Source organism: Triturus cristatus, chromosome 12, assembly GCF_964204655.1.
Source record: "Triturus cristatus chromosome 12, aTriCri1.1, whole genome shotgun sequence".
Classification (NCBI taxonomy): Eukaryota; Metazoa; Chordata; class Amphibia; order Caudata; family Salamandridae; genus Triturus; species Triturus cristatus.
In genome coordinates this window covers 693,463,345-693,476,009 of record NC_140595.1, presented here as the reverse complement: position 1 = coordinate 693,476,009, position 12,665 = coordinate 693,463,345, and the positions used below count along the sequence as shown (strand labels likewise).

The 12,665-nt window shown below is 42.4% G+C and overlaps 1 protein-coding gene across 1 annotated transcript in view; it reads left to right on the top strand.

Annotated features, from left to right (window-relative positions):
* The window catches only part of LOC146780111 (uncharacterized), a 597,326-nt gene that overhangs the window by 427,113 nt on the left and 157,548 nt on the right, over nt 1-12,665 (top strand). The window contains exon 9 of the mRNA XM_085638049.1: nt 8,886-9,053. Coding sequence (XP_085494175.1) covers nt 8,886-9,053 — 168 coding nt within the window. The remainder of the gene's footprint in view (nt 1-8,885; nt 9,054-12,665) is intronic.

Genomic DNA, 12,665 nt, shown 5'->3' with positions numbered 1-12,665 from the left:
TCACTGATGACATCACTGATGTCATCATCCACTTAATATCTGATGCACCTCCTCACACCCTAATATAACCTTTCATACACCCACTCTAAAATACAGACTACCATTTTCGAAAACATAGACACACTAATACCAGTTAGTACACACACACTCACTGATTCATAGGTTTACACACTCATCCACTCACTCACCCATACAGTCACTCATTCACACAATCACTCATCAATATAGCCACTGATCTATGCACTCATATACCCATACAGACACTCACATACCGACACTCAACCTTAGAGTTACTCATGCACCTATTCAGTCACCCAAAGATTCAATCACACTGCCATTTACTCACCTATACAGTTATACACACACACCACCTTGTTTATTTAAACAAATACTAACACACACTTACTCTCTTCTGCAATCACTGATGCAAGCACACACTTATCACATAGAGTCACTTATATACTCCAACACTCACATATACTGCCTTTCACATATATAGTTTCTCACATATATACCACTGAGACATCCATTCGCTCATCAACACAGCCATACGCACACTCACTCACCCATACACCCCCTCACACACACACTCATAAACCCATACTCCCAGTGAATCACCCACTCACACATCCATGCAGGTACCCACACACCCTATCCACCCACATAAACACTCAGGCACCCATACAGGTACTCAGACAATCAATCATTAACCCATATACACACTCATATAGCTACTCACCAACCCATGCAGGCCTTACACACCAAATGAAAGACTGATACAGACATTCAAACAGATTAGTCATTCACCTCTGCAGTCACTAAGACACGTTCAATCACTCACTTATACAGTCAGTCACACACCCACTAAATCATCCATTCAGTCGCTCATTCACCCACTAATTCTTCAGTACACCTTGGCGTACATTAATATATATATATTCACTGAAAAAACCATAGGTTTCACACATGTTATAGTTAGCTGTACATTTCACTCGTAAAAAACCAATGAAATACCCCGTTATAGTTAGTGCAGGCAACTATAACTCACGCGACCGCAATCCTCTGCTGATGCTAATACTGTATTTCGACACTTATTTGCCCATGTCTTCTTCCATTAAATTTTAGCTATACATTTATTACAAATATTTTTTTTTCATAAAGACACATATGTCATCAACAGAAGATTGCGGTCGCGTGAGTTATAGTTGCCTGCACTAACTATAACGGGGGAATTTCATTGGTTTTTTACGAGTGAAATGTACAGCTAACTATAACATGTGTGAAACCTATGGTTTTTTCAGTGAATTTGCAAGGTTTTTTAAATGCTAATTCCTAACTATAACGTGTGTGAAACCTATGGTTTTTTCAGTGAATTTGTACGTTTTTTTAAATGCTAAGTTACTTTACGCCATTCGTGGCGTGCGCCCAGTTAACGCAGTTCGTTCCATGCGCGCACGGTGCGCTTCGCGCACCGTGCTTGCACAGTGAGCACGCGGTGCGCTTCGCGCACCGCGCGCCCACTTTACGCAGTTAGTGCCGTGCACGCACGGTGGTCACGCGGTGCGCTGCGCACAACGCGTGCCCAGGTTATGCAGGATGGGCCATGTACGCACGATGCGCTTCGCGCACCGTGCGCACATGAAGGACATATTATGCGCATCTTTGTGAAATGTATTCTTTGTTAATTTCATACGGTAAGCGCACCGTAAGCGCACCGTAAGCTGTCACAGATATATATATTGATTTAAAGGCTATTTTCTCAGAATCTACTGAACAGATTTACACCAAACCTACAAAAGGCACTTCCTTGACCTGAGGACTACCTCTCTGCCAAATTTCAAGTAATTCTGTTCAGCCGTTCGGGCTGTAGCTGTGTATAAAGGTCCTATGGAAAAATGCATGGGAAAAACGCGTTTTGGGACCCCCCTTTTATCTCAGCCCCCGCTTGACGAATCCCCCCGAGACTTTCAGGGTAGGAGCGGAGCATAGCGCCCCACCTATTTTGAAAAATTCGCGAGGATTCGTCGACCGGCGCCAAAGTTATTCAAAATAGAATGTTGCGGATTTCCTATGGAAACGTGGTCCTAACTATAACTACCTACTGGCGACCGCCAGTAGGTAATATATATATATATATATATATATATATATATATATATATATATATATATATATATATATATATATATATATATAACATTTTTAAACTTTTCAGAAACACTCAGTCACTGGATGATGTCATCAGTGATGTCATCAGTGATGTCATGTCAGTGATGTCATTTGAGATGTCATCAGTGATGTCACTGACCATGTCATGAATGATGTAATATGTGACACCATCAGCAGTGAATTGCAGGGGTGCGAGTTCTAGTTAGCTCAGCTAAATATAACGGCCAAATTTCTATGGTTTTGTACGAGTGAAATATCAGCTTAATTTATAAGGTTTTTTAAATGCTAATTCCTAACTACAACATCCCTGAAACATGCGTTTTCTTCAGTGAATACATATATACATATTGATGTGATCAAGGCAGGCGACTGCCGAAGCGCGTTATGGCGAGATTTGTTTGCGGTGAATAGAACACAAAAACTGCACTCACCTCTGGGTCCGCTCTCGTTTGTTGGCAACAGGCGACGCACAAATCAAAGCGATTTGTGGTAACATATATATAAATATATAAAAACATTCTTAAACTTTTTTGAAACACTCACAGTCACTGGATGATGTCATCAGTGATGTCTTTTGAGATGTCATCAGTGATGTCATCAGTGATGTCACTGACAATGTCATGAGTAAAGTAATATGTGATGTCATCAGTAGTGCATTGCAGGGGCGCAAGTTATAGTTAGCTTAGCCAACGATAACGGCTGAGTTTCTATGGTTTTGCATGAGTGAAATGTCAGCCTAACTATAACGTCTCTGTGACCTTTGTTTTTTCAGTGGATTTCAAAGGTTTTTTAAATGCTAATTCCTAACTATAATGTCTCTGTAACCTTTGTCTTTTTCAGTGAATTTCAAAGGTTTTTTAAATGCTAATTCCTAACTAAAACGTCCCAGAAACCTGTGGTTTTTCAATGAATTTCTAAGGTTTTTTAAATGAAAATTGCTAACTATAACGCCGCTGAATCCTGTGTTTTTTCCAGTCAATATATACATATATGTATATATATATATATATGTATATATATATATATATATATATTCACTTAAAAAACCATAGGTTTCACACAAGTTATAGTTAGCTGTACATTTCACTCGTAAAAAACCAATTAAATTTCACGTTATAGTTAGATCAGGTAACTATAACTTGCGCCCCCGCAATGCACTGCTGATGACGTCACATATTACATCACTTATGACATGGTCAGTGACATCACTCATGACATCAATGATGACATCTGAAATGACACATTGTGCATTGCGGTCGCGCAAGTTATAGTTACCTGATCTAAATATAACGTGGAATTTCATTGTTTTTTTACGAGTGAAATGTACAGCTAACTATAACTTGTGTGAAACCTATGGTTTTTTAAGTGAATTTGCAAGGTTTTTTAAATGCTAATTCATAACTATAACGTGTGTAAAACCTATGGTTTTTTCAGTGAATTTGTACGGTTTTTTAAATGCTAAGTTATGTATTTATTTTTAATTTTTGCGCGCACGGTGCGCTTCACGCACCGTGCGCGCGCTGTGGGCGCCCACGTTGCGCATTTCGTACCGTGCACGCCTCTCCATTTTTTACAAAATATCAATAGTTTTTTTCTCCCTCGGGGGTCCTTAGATTTATATATTAAATGTGATTGTTAATTCTATTTTTTTTTTTTTTTTTTTACCGTACGGGTACGGTAAGCTTACCGTACGCGCACTCTGCGATTTTTTTTTTAAATTATTAAATTTATTTTTCATACTTTTTGGTCCTTCGTGAACCCCCTGACGAACGCTAGGGGGTCTGCAACTCTCTTCTAGGGGTGGGCGGAATTTGCGTAATTGCGTTACGCAAATCTCCGCGAAACGGTAAAAAATCTCCGCGAACACGCAGAAATTCCGCGAACACGCGGAATTGCTTGTTCGCGATGCTTTTTTCCTGTTCGCAATTGCTGTTTGCGTGCTCGAGGAAAAATATCTCGCGAACATGCATTTTGAGAACGCGAACAAGCAAAAATTTCGCGAAATCGCGGAAAGCAGACTTTTGAGCAATTTCGCAATCTCCGCAGAACGCGAAATTACGCAAATTACGCAAATTCCGCGAGCGGAACGGAATTTGCCGCCCAGGCCTACTCTCTTCGTTGCCCCCTTTTCATGTTATCAACCTTTGTTTTTCAGTGCGAGAGACAGAAAATGGCGGCCGATACTTTCTGATTTCGACCGATTCGAATGTTTACAGTCATGTAACCACCAATCAGAATTGAGCTCGCGCACGGCACCGTACGCGTACGGTAAGCTTACCGTAAGCGCACGGAGCGCTCTTACAGATATATATACTGATTTAAATGCTATTTTCTCAGGACCTACTGAACAGATTTACACCAGACCTGCAAAAGGCACATCCCTGACCTGAGGACTACCTCTCTGCCCAATTTCAAGTAATTCTGTTCAGCCGTTCGGGCTGTAGCTCGGACTAAAGGTCCTATGGGAAAATGCATGGGGAAAACGCGTTTTGGGACCCCCCTTTTTTCTCAGCCCCCGCTTGACGAATCCCCCCGAGACTTTTAGGGTAGGAGCGGAGCGTAGCGCCCCATTAGTTTTGAAAAATTCGCGAGGATTCGTCAACCGGCGCCAAAGTTATTCCAAATAGAATGTTGCGGATTTCCTATGGAAACACGGTCCTAACTATAACTATCTACTGGCGACCGCCAGTAGATAATATATATATATATATATATATATATATATATATATATATATATATATATATATATATATATATATTCACTGAAAAAACCATAGGTTTCACACATGTTATAGTTAGCTGGACATTTTACTGATAAAGAAACCAATGAAATTCCCCCGTTATAGTTAGTGCAGGCAACTATAACTCACGCGACCGCAATCCTCTGCTGATGCTAATACTGTATTTAGACACTTATTTGCCCATGTCTTCTTCCATTAAATTTTAGCTATACATATATTACAAATATTTTTTTTTCATAAAGACACATATGTCATCAGCAGAGGATTGCGGTCGCGTGAGTTATAGTTGCCTGCACTAACTATAACGGGGGAATTTCATTGGTTTTTTATCAGTAAAATGTCCAGCTAACTATAACATGTGTGAAACCTATGGTTTTTTTAGTGAATTTGCAAGGTTTTTTAAATGCTAATTCCTAACTATAACGGGTGTGAAACCTATGGTTTTTTCAGTGAATTTGTACGGTTTTTTAAATGCTAAGTTACTTTATGCCGTTCGTGGCGTGCGCGCCCAGTTAACGCAGTTCGTTCCGTGCGCGCACGGTGCGCTTCGCGCGCCCACTTTACGCAGTTAGTGCCGTGCACGCACGGTGGTCATGCGGTGCGCTGCACGTGCTCACATTACGCGGTGCGCTGCGCGTGCCCGCGTTACGCGGGATGGGCCATGTACGCACGATGCGCTTCGCGCACCGTGCGCACATGGGGGACATATTATGCGCTTCGTTGTGAAAGGTTTTCTTTAGTCATTTCAAGTATTAAAAATGCCATGTACAAATGGGGCCCTTCGGACACCATTTACACACGGGGTGGGGAGAGTATGTATAATTTTTTTTTTTTCAATAATTTTTACTGTACGCGTACGGTAAGCGTAATCGGCGATTTTTCGAAAAAAAAAATTTGTTTTTTTGGCCTTGGGGGTTGTTTGGGAACACCTATATCAATGCTGGGTGGTTAAGAACTGATTATACTGCCCCTTAAGATGTTTTTTGTCTTTGTTTTTGCTGCCCCACTCAGAGTGCGAGAGAGAAAATGGCGGCCGCCGCTTCCTGGTTTCGACCGATTCGAATGTTTACTAAGATCTAACAGCCAATCAGAATCGCGCTCGCGCACGTCACCGTACGCGTACGGTAAGCGCACCGTAAGCGCACCGTAAGCTGGCTCAGATATATATATTGATTTAAAGGCTATTTTCTCAGAATCTACTGAACAGATTTACACCAAAGCTACAAAAGGCACTTCCTTGACCTGTAGACTACCTCTCTGCCAAATTTCAAGGAACTCTGTTCAGCCGTTCGGGCTGTAGCTGTGTCTAAAGGTCCTATGGAAAAATGCATGGGAAAAACGCGTTTTGGGACCCCCCTTTTATCTCAGCCCCCGCTTGACGAATCCCCCCGAGACTTTCAGGGTAGGAGCGGAGCGTAGCGCCCCATTAGTTTTAAAAATTTCGCGAGGATTCGTCGACCGGCGCCAAAGTTATTCAAAATAGAATGTTGCGGTTTTCCTATGGAAACGTGGTCCTAACTATAACTACCTACTGGCGACCGCCAGTAGGCAATATATATATATATATATATATATATATATATATATATATATATATATATATATATATATATATATATATATATATATATATATATATATGTAGAGAGAGAGAGAAAGAGAGAAAAAGGTTATAGTTAGGTGACAATAACAGTTGTAACACAAAATTTTGAAAAGTAAAACAAGCACTGGGATTCACCAGTTATAACTATCTAAAGTAACTATAAAGTGTGCCCTAAAGTAAATATAACTCACACCCTCGCCATGCACTGCTTGCACCTTCACATATTACATCACTCATGAAATTTTTAGTGACTGCCTTGATAACAACCCTAATGACATCTGAATTTACATTATTGATGACAACACTGTGCGTGATGGGGGTGTGAGTTACAGTTACTGTAGTGCTAGTCTTTTCCCCAAACACTATCAGCCTATTTTCCAAAGCTGCAAATCCCTGGGTCCCAGGCTCTTTCTCAATGTTCTGTGTTACGTTTTGGTATTCGTTCGTTATTTATTTTGTTCTGAGCCATTCGTCTATTCTCCTGATGCTCAAAGACATTTGCATGCCTCCTGTTCTCACTTTGTGTGCATGATGTCAATTTCCTAAATTGCTGATTCCTAGCAGCAAATGTTTGTGGCTTAATGGGAATCGTAGTTTCACATAACCCGTTCTCCATGTGCCTCCATTTTTAGTCCAAACAATGTTAGCAATTCATGATGAGTGCGTACCTCTCCTTCACAGAGAAGTACTTACTGCAGGTGGATTTAGATTACAGCTCCCTCTCATGTGAGTCACACTGAGCAGTAAGTAATATCATCAGCCCCCTTCTTGACAGTTTGGTTTTAATCTATTCAGTGGTTTCCAAGATATTGGTGTTGCAAAAGTGTTTTTTTGTAGATCTTAATTTGAGATGAGCTAAATCTGTGTTTGTGGACCATCTAAAGACCCACATTTCCAAAAATTATCAACTGCAATAGGATGTTGAAGCATTTTATACCATCATCCTTTAACATCAACAAATCCTAAATCCTGCCTGCAGATTGGAAGCTCTATGGCTTCAACTTTACGAAAAATGTTGCAGCAGCCATTACAGAAAGACGGAATTCAGTTGACATGCCCTGAAAAATAAAATTGAGGCACCATAAGAGGGCAGTCTTAGCTGGCCCTTTAGCTCAGGTGTGGGGTGGTCATAAGCAGGACATTGCAGTGAACTGTAGCTCAGTGAACTATAACTGAGGAATTTCAGTGTTTTTGCATTTAAAATGCAACATTAACATTATGACTGTCATTCTAATCTAACTATAGCTCATGTATATATATATATATATATATATATATATATATATATATATATATATATATATATATATATATATATATATATACACCCCTTAGCAAAGAAGACTAGTACCCCTCCATAATCAGACTAAAGAGGGACTGACAGTTGAAGGCAGTCTGACAGCAACAGGCACATAGGCCCCTTTTTTCTTGAAATAATCTGAAAGGACACAATTGTTCCCTCATGTTTCATCCAACATGCATCAGAGCTATCATTACCCCAAGGGCTCTGTTAATGATTGGAATGCTTGTGCTTGTACCTGAGTGGAAAGCTTCTCTTTTGAGTGGACCTACCTCAAGATAGTGGGTTACCATTGGAAAGAAGGTGTTGATCCATTCAGATAACATGACCACGCTCTCTCACTCTTTGCATGTCAAAATCGTTTTAGAGAGTATTCCCACCGAACAGAGTATATTGTGGAATGCCTCCCATTGCAAGGGTTTCTGAGACATAACAGGCCTTATTGACACTTTGTAATGTCAAATCACCATGGTGTTGGACAACTAACAAAAAAAGAAGCACTTCAGCTTCCTTTGCTCCTCTAAGTATATCGAAGTATAGCTGAACAAGCAGCTCATTTCTAACCACCTCTAGGAATATAAGCTGGTGTTTAAAGCCAGCAAATATTGCAAGACCATTAACTTTCAGGAATCACCATACACAAGCACAGATGAGGTTTGCAATGCTCTTGTGAAGCAGTTAGGGTTTAACTGGGAATCAAAAGCAGCCTGGGAAAGATGTTCATGTGCCACCTTCCATCCTCCCTCTACCTCATAAAACCCTTGCCTTACCTTCTGTAATTAACCGGTATGCGATGGATGAAGTGACCAAGGTGCCGGTAGCAACCCTAGACCTTCATAAACCGGCCTCCAATGGCAACCATACCCTAGAGCAATGCCCGATGGGATAAATGCCAGCCCTTCCATTAAAGCAGGTAGCCACATGTGACATTGCTAACATTCAAATTTTAGACTTAAAAGAATAGTAGTGGCGAGTCTCACTAGAAATTTGCTAAGACATTTAAGCACTTGTTGTTGATGATTTCTAGACAACAAACTATTGACCTAACTTACTACATGTCTTTTCTACAGCTGCCCTAATCATGACATATATTGGTACAGTGGAGATCGATGTAATTCGAGAGTCAATAAGGGTGCTGTCTATGGAGGCTTCGCTGCAGGGCTCGCTGTCCTGGTGATTATCATCATTATAGTCACTGTATTTTGGCAAACATCTAGGAAGAAGAAGTATCTTGGGAGGTAAGTGATAAAATGTGTGCATCCCACCCAGAGGGGTGAATACATTCACACCATGGTATTCGTTCCGTCAGGACTGAAGTTGTTGTATCTGTTCATTAATGATTTGATTTCCTTAAAGCTTGAACCTTAATTATGGTTGTTCCAAAGCAGCATATTTGTTCTGCCCAGGTTGCGCGACTGTCACACTCTTCCCTCATGCACTGATCGAGGACTGTGTGAAGCCTCAGCGTAGCCCGTGATGTTGATCAACATCTGGAAACTTCACAAAAGTTTCTTGATCAACATCTGGAAACTTCACAAAAGGTTCTTGACTTTGCCCAGCTGTGACAAGGAGAAGTGTGGCTCAATGGTTAGAGCGGCAGACCATGATGCAGAGGTCTGGTCTGGACCAGGGTTCAATTCCCGCCTTGGTGGGTCTTGGGCTCAATTTACCCGGACCCGATAATTCTCGCCTCGGTGCCTATTCTAATCTTGGGTCCCACTCTGCAACTCTGGGCAATAGCTTGCTTAATCTCCACAACGGCCCCAAAAGCACTAGGATGCCTGGCTTCACCTTGGGGGTGCCCAGGAGTGGGCACTTCACAGGGAAAGGCCAGGAAGGGTTCCACAGCTGTATGTGCACAGTGCCTGAGAGACCCTTTCGGGGGTGTGCGGAGCGCTATATAAATGCACTACATTTACATTTACATTTTACAAGGCGAAGCTTAGCTTCTCTCAGGCATCAGTTTCCTGCAGCCCATAGGTCTGACCAAGCTGGGTGTGAGGTCATGCTGTAGACAGTTCCCAGTTTTGCCCACTTACCTTGGGTGATATTTGGGAAAGGCTAGCGTTCCCACTCAAAAGCCAGTAGTCCTTTATTGGAAGTATCGCCCGAAGTAGGATGTATCTGACAAGCGTGCTCATGCTAGATTATAAGTGTTGAGCAGTGGTGGGACTGCGGTGGGCTGCTGGTGCGACAGCGGGAGCATTTTCCTACTGTTGGACATGACGCCGGGTGGTTTGCGTTTTTGTAAAATGCCACCAGCTTCTCATTCATTAAAGTTATAATCATGTTAATAATTATATCCTTATATTTGTTCCCATGCTTTTAATATCATGCTTTTATGCAGCATCTCAGACCACACTTTCATTTGTATTCAATTTATAATTGCTCTATTTCAAACGTAACCAGGATTCAAACACTTGTCTTGAAGATCACAGCACACCTCGGCAACAAGGGCTCTGCGAAGATCTTGCCAGCTTTAGCAGCCAGTATTCATGCTTCTATGGTTAGATAATGCTCGATTTGAAATCTGTTAATACAAAAGGTTACATTAGCTTTAGTATTCTTGTATTGTAACTGCTGCAGAACAATGAGTACCTGACTTTAAAGTCATCAGGATGCAGATGGAGAGACGCTGCGTTGCTGCTTTTGACTTTCTCACCGCAGTAGATAATGCCTCCAATACCCTGCTACCACTCAGATATCACCATCCTATGCTCTGAGTAGTAATACACTGTTGTGGAACAGAAGTCAGAGGTTTACAGCCATAGGACAGGTATCAAACCTTAACAAGAAAATATTCGGTATCAGATTTGACTTTTAGCTCCCACCAAGCGGTATGTAAGTCAGAGACATTCACACTCAGTGGCTACTTGCAATGTCTCCTCTTCAGAGTGATGGGCGCTCTCTCTTTTGGAGGTAACTAACTGGACAAAGTAATCCAGAGTAAAAAAGATATATAAGACTAGTGGGTCCAAATAAGCAGTTGACTTACTAATCCAGGGTAAAACTGATCACTCATAAACAAAACATGGCTTTCAGAGCTCTTCTTGAATTGTGTTGTATCTGCTCATAAGGGAGCAAGACAAGTTCTGGACAGCCACATTTCATAAAGGGTAGCGAAGACAGATCACAAATGAGGCAAGATTAGATGAATTAATGAAAAAAAAGTAATTTATAGAGCTTACACGGTTACACCAGGGGCCCTATTCACGTAGGGCACACTTTTCTTGTTTGCGCCAAAGCACACCTTTACATTGGTGCACATTGCGCAGACAGGGAAGATGAGCCCTATAACAGGGAATGTGCTGCCCCCAGGGAAGAGGCAAACTCGTGGTCTCTGGGGGCGGTGCATTGAAGTGAAATGCGAAGCGGCTGCTTCAAAGCTGCTCTGTGACTCACAGTGCAGGGGGCAACCCACCTGCACTTTAAAGAGGGATTACAGATCCCTTTGCAGGGCGGTGCAGTTGGATCGTGTGTACCCAGACTTGGGTCCCATGCTCTCCATGCTACTGGAGTCAAGCTATCCTGGATAATGAGGGGTTAAACCCCGAAACCGGTCCTAGAATGCTTGTTTCCAGTCCAGAGAAGACCTTGCCTGGCAGTTTGGGCTGGACTGTTCCCATTTGGCGCAGGGTCAAGAATGATATACATATGGCTGGGTTCAAACTGGAATGGCATGGGGAGTAAAAAAACGATAGCTTGAGGCCCAGAACGCTGTACTGGGGTAAATGTATGACATTGTTCTGCATTCTGTCAATCAATTGTTCTTTTTGCATTTGTTACCCCGAGTGGGAAGGGTATGCCCGGACGTGGGTCCCATGCTCTCCATGCCACTGGAGTCAAGCTATCCTGGCTGATGAGGGATGAAACCCCAAAACCGGTCCTATCATGCTTGTGTCCAGTCCAGGGAGAACCTGGCCAGGAAGTTAGGGCTGGACTGTTTTCATTGGGCGCAGGGTCAAGAATAATTTGCATATGGCTGGGTTCAAACTGGAATGGCATGGGGAGCAAAAAAACAATGGATTGAGGCCCATATCTCTGTGCTGGGGTGAATGTATGATATTGTTCTGCATGCGGGCCATCAATTGCTCTTTTTGCTGTTTTTTTACCCTGAGTGGGACAGGGATGCCCAGATGTGGGTCCCGTGCCCTCCATGCCACTGGAGTCAAGTTATCCTGGCTTATGAGGGGTGAAACCCAGAAACCGGTCCTAGGATGCTTTTTTCCAGTCCAGGGAGGACCTGGCCTGGCAGTTCAGGCTGGACTGTTCCCTTTGGGTGCAGGGTCAAGAATGATTTGCATATGGCTGGGTTCAAACTTGAATGGCATGGGGAGCAAAAAAACGAGGGATTGAGGGCCAGATCTCTGTACTGGGTGAATGTATGACATTCTACCCATCAATTATTCTTTTTGCCGTTGGTAACTGCACCGACCTTTCAGGAGATGTCTGGGGGTCCTTGGGACTCCCTACATCCTCTCCAGAGGGTTCCATCAGGAGGCACACTGACAGTGCACCACATTGTTGTTGTGCACTTTCAATGTTCTTTCTGACAGCTTCTTTTCCTAGCGCCTGCATCCATGGTACAGTTGTGGGAGAGGAGGGAAAGAGATTCCCTCAGTGCACTGGGCCACGCCCCTATGTACATGAGGGAAAGCCCTATTTAAATAACAGCACTACTTGCGTGCAAGCGCTGTCTGTATTAAAGAAGGGTCCACACAAGCATCTTTGGCCCCTTCTGCAATACCAAAGTGACCAGGGGGCACAAAGCAGGAGCATATGTCCGCTGTTGACCCGGAGCACTTTGTGTAATATGGCCTCATGGTTATCCTGGTGCTTATGAAAAGTAA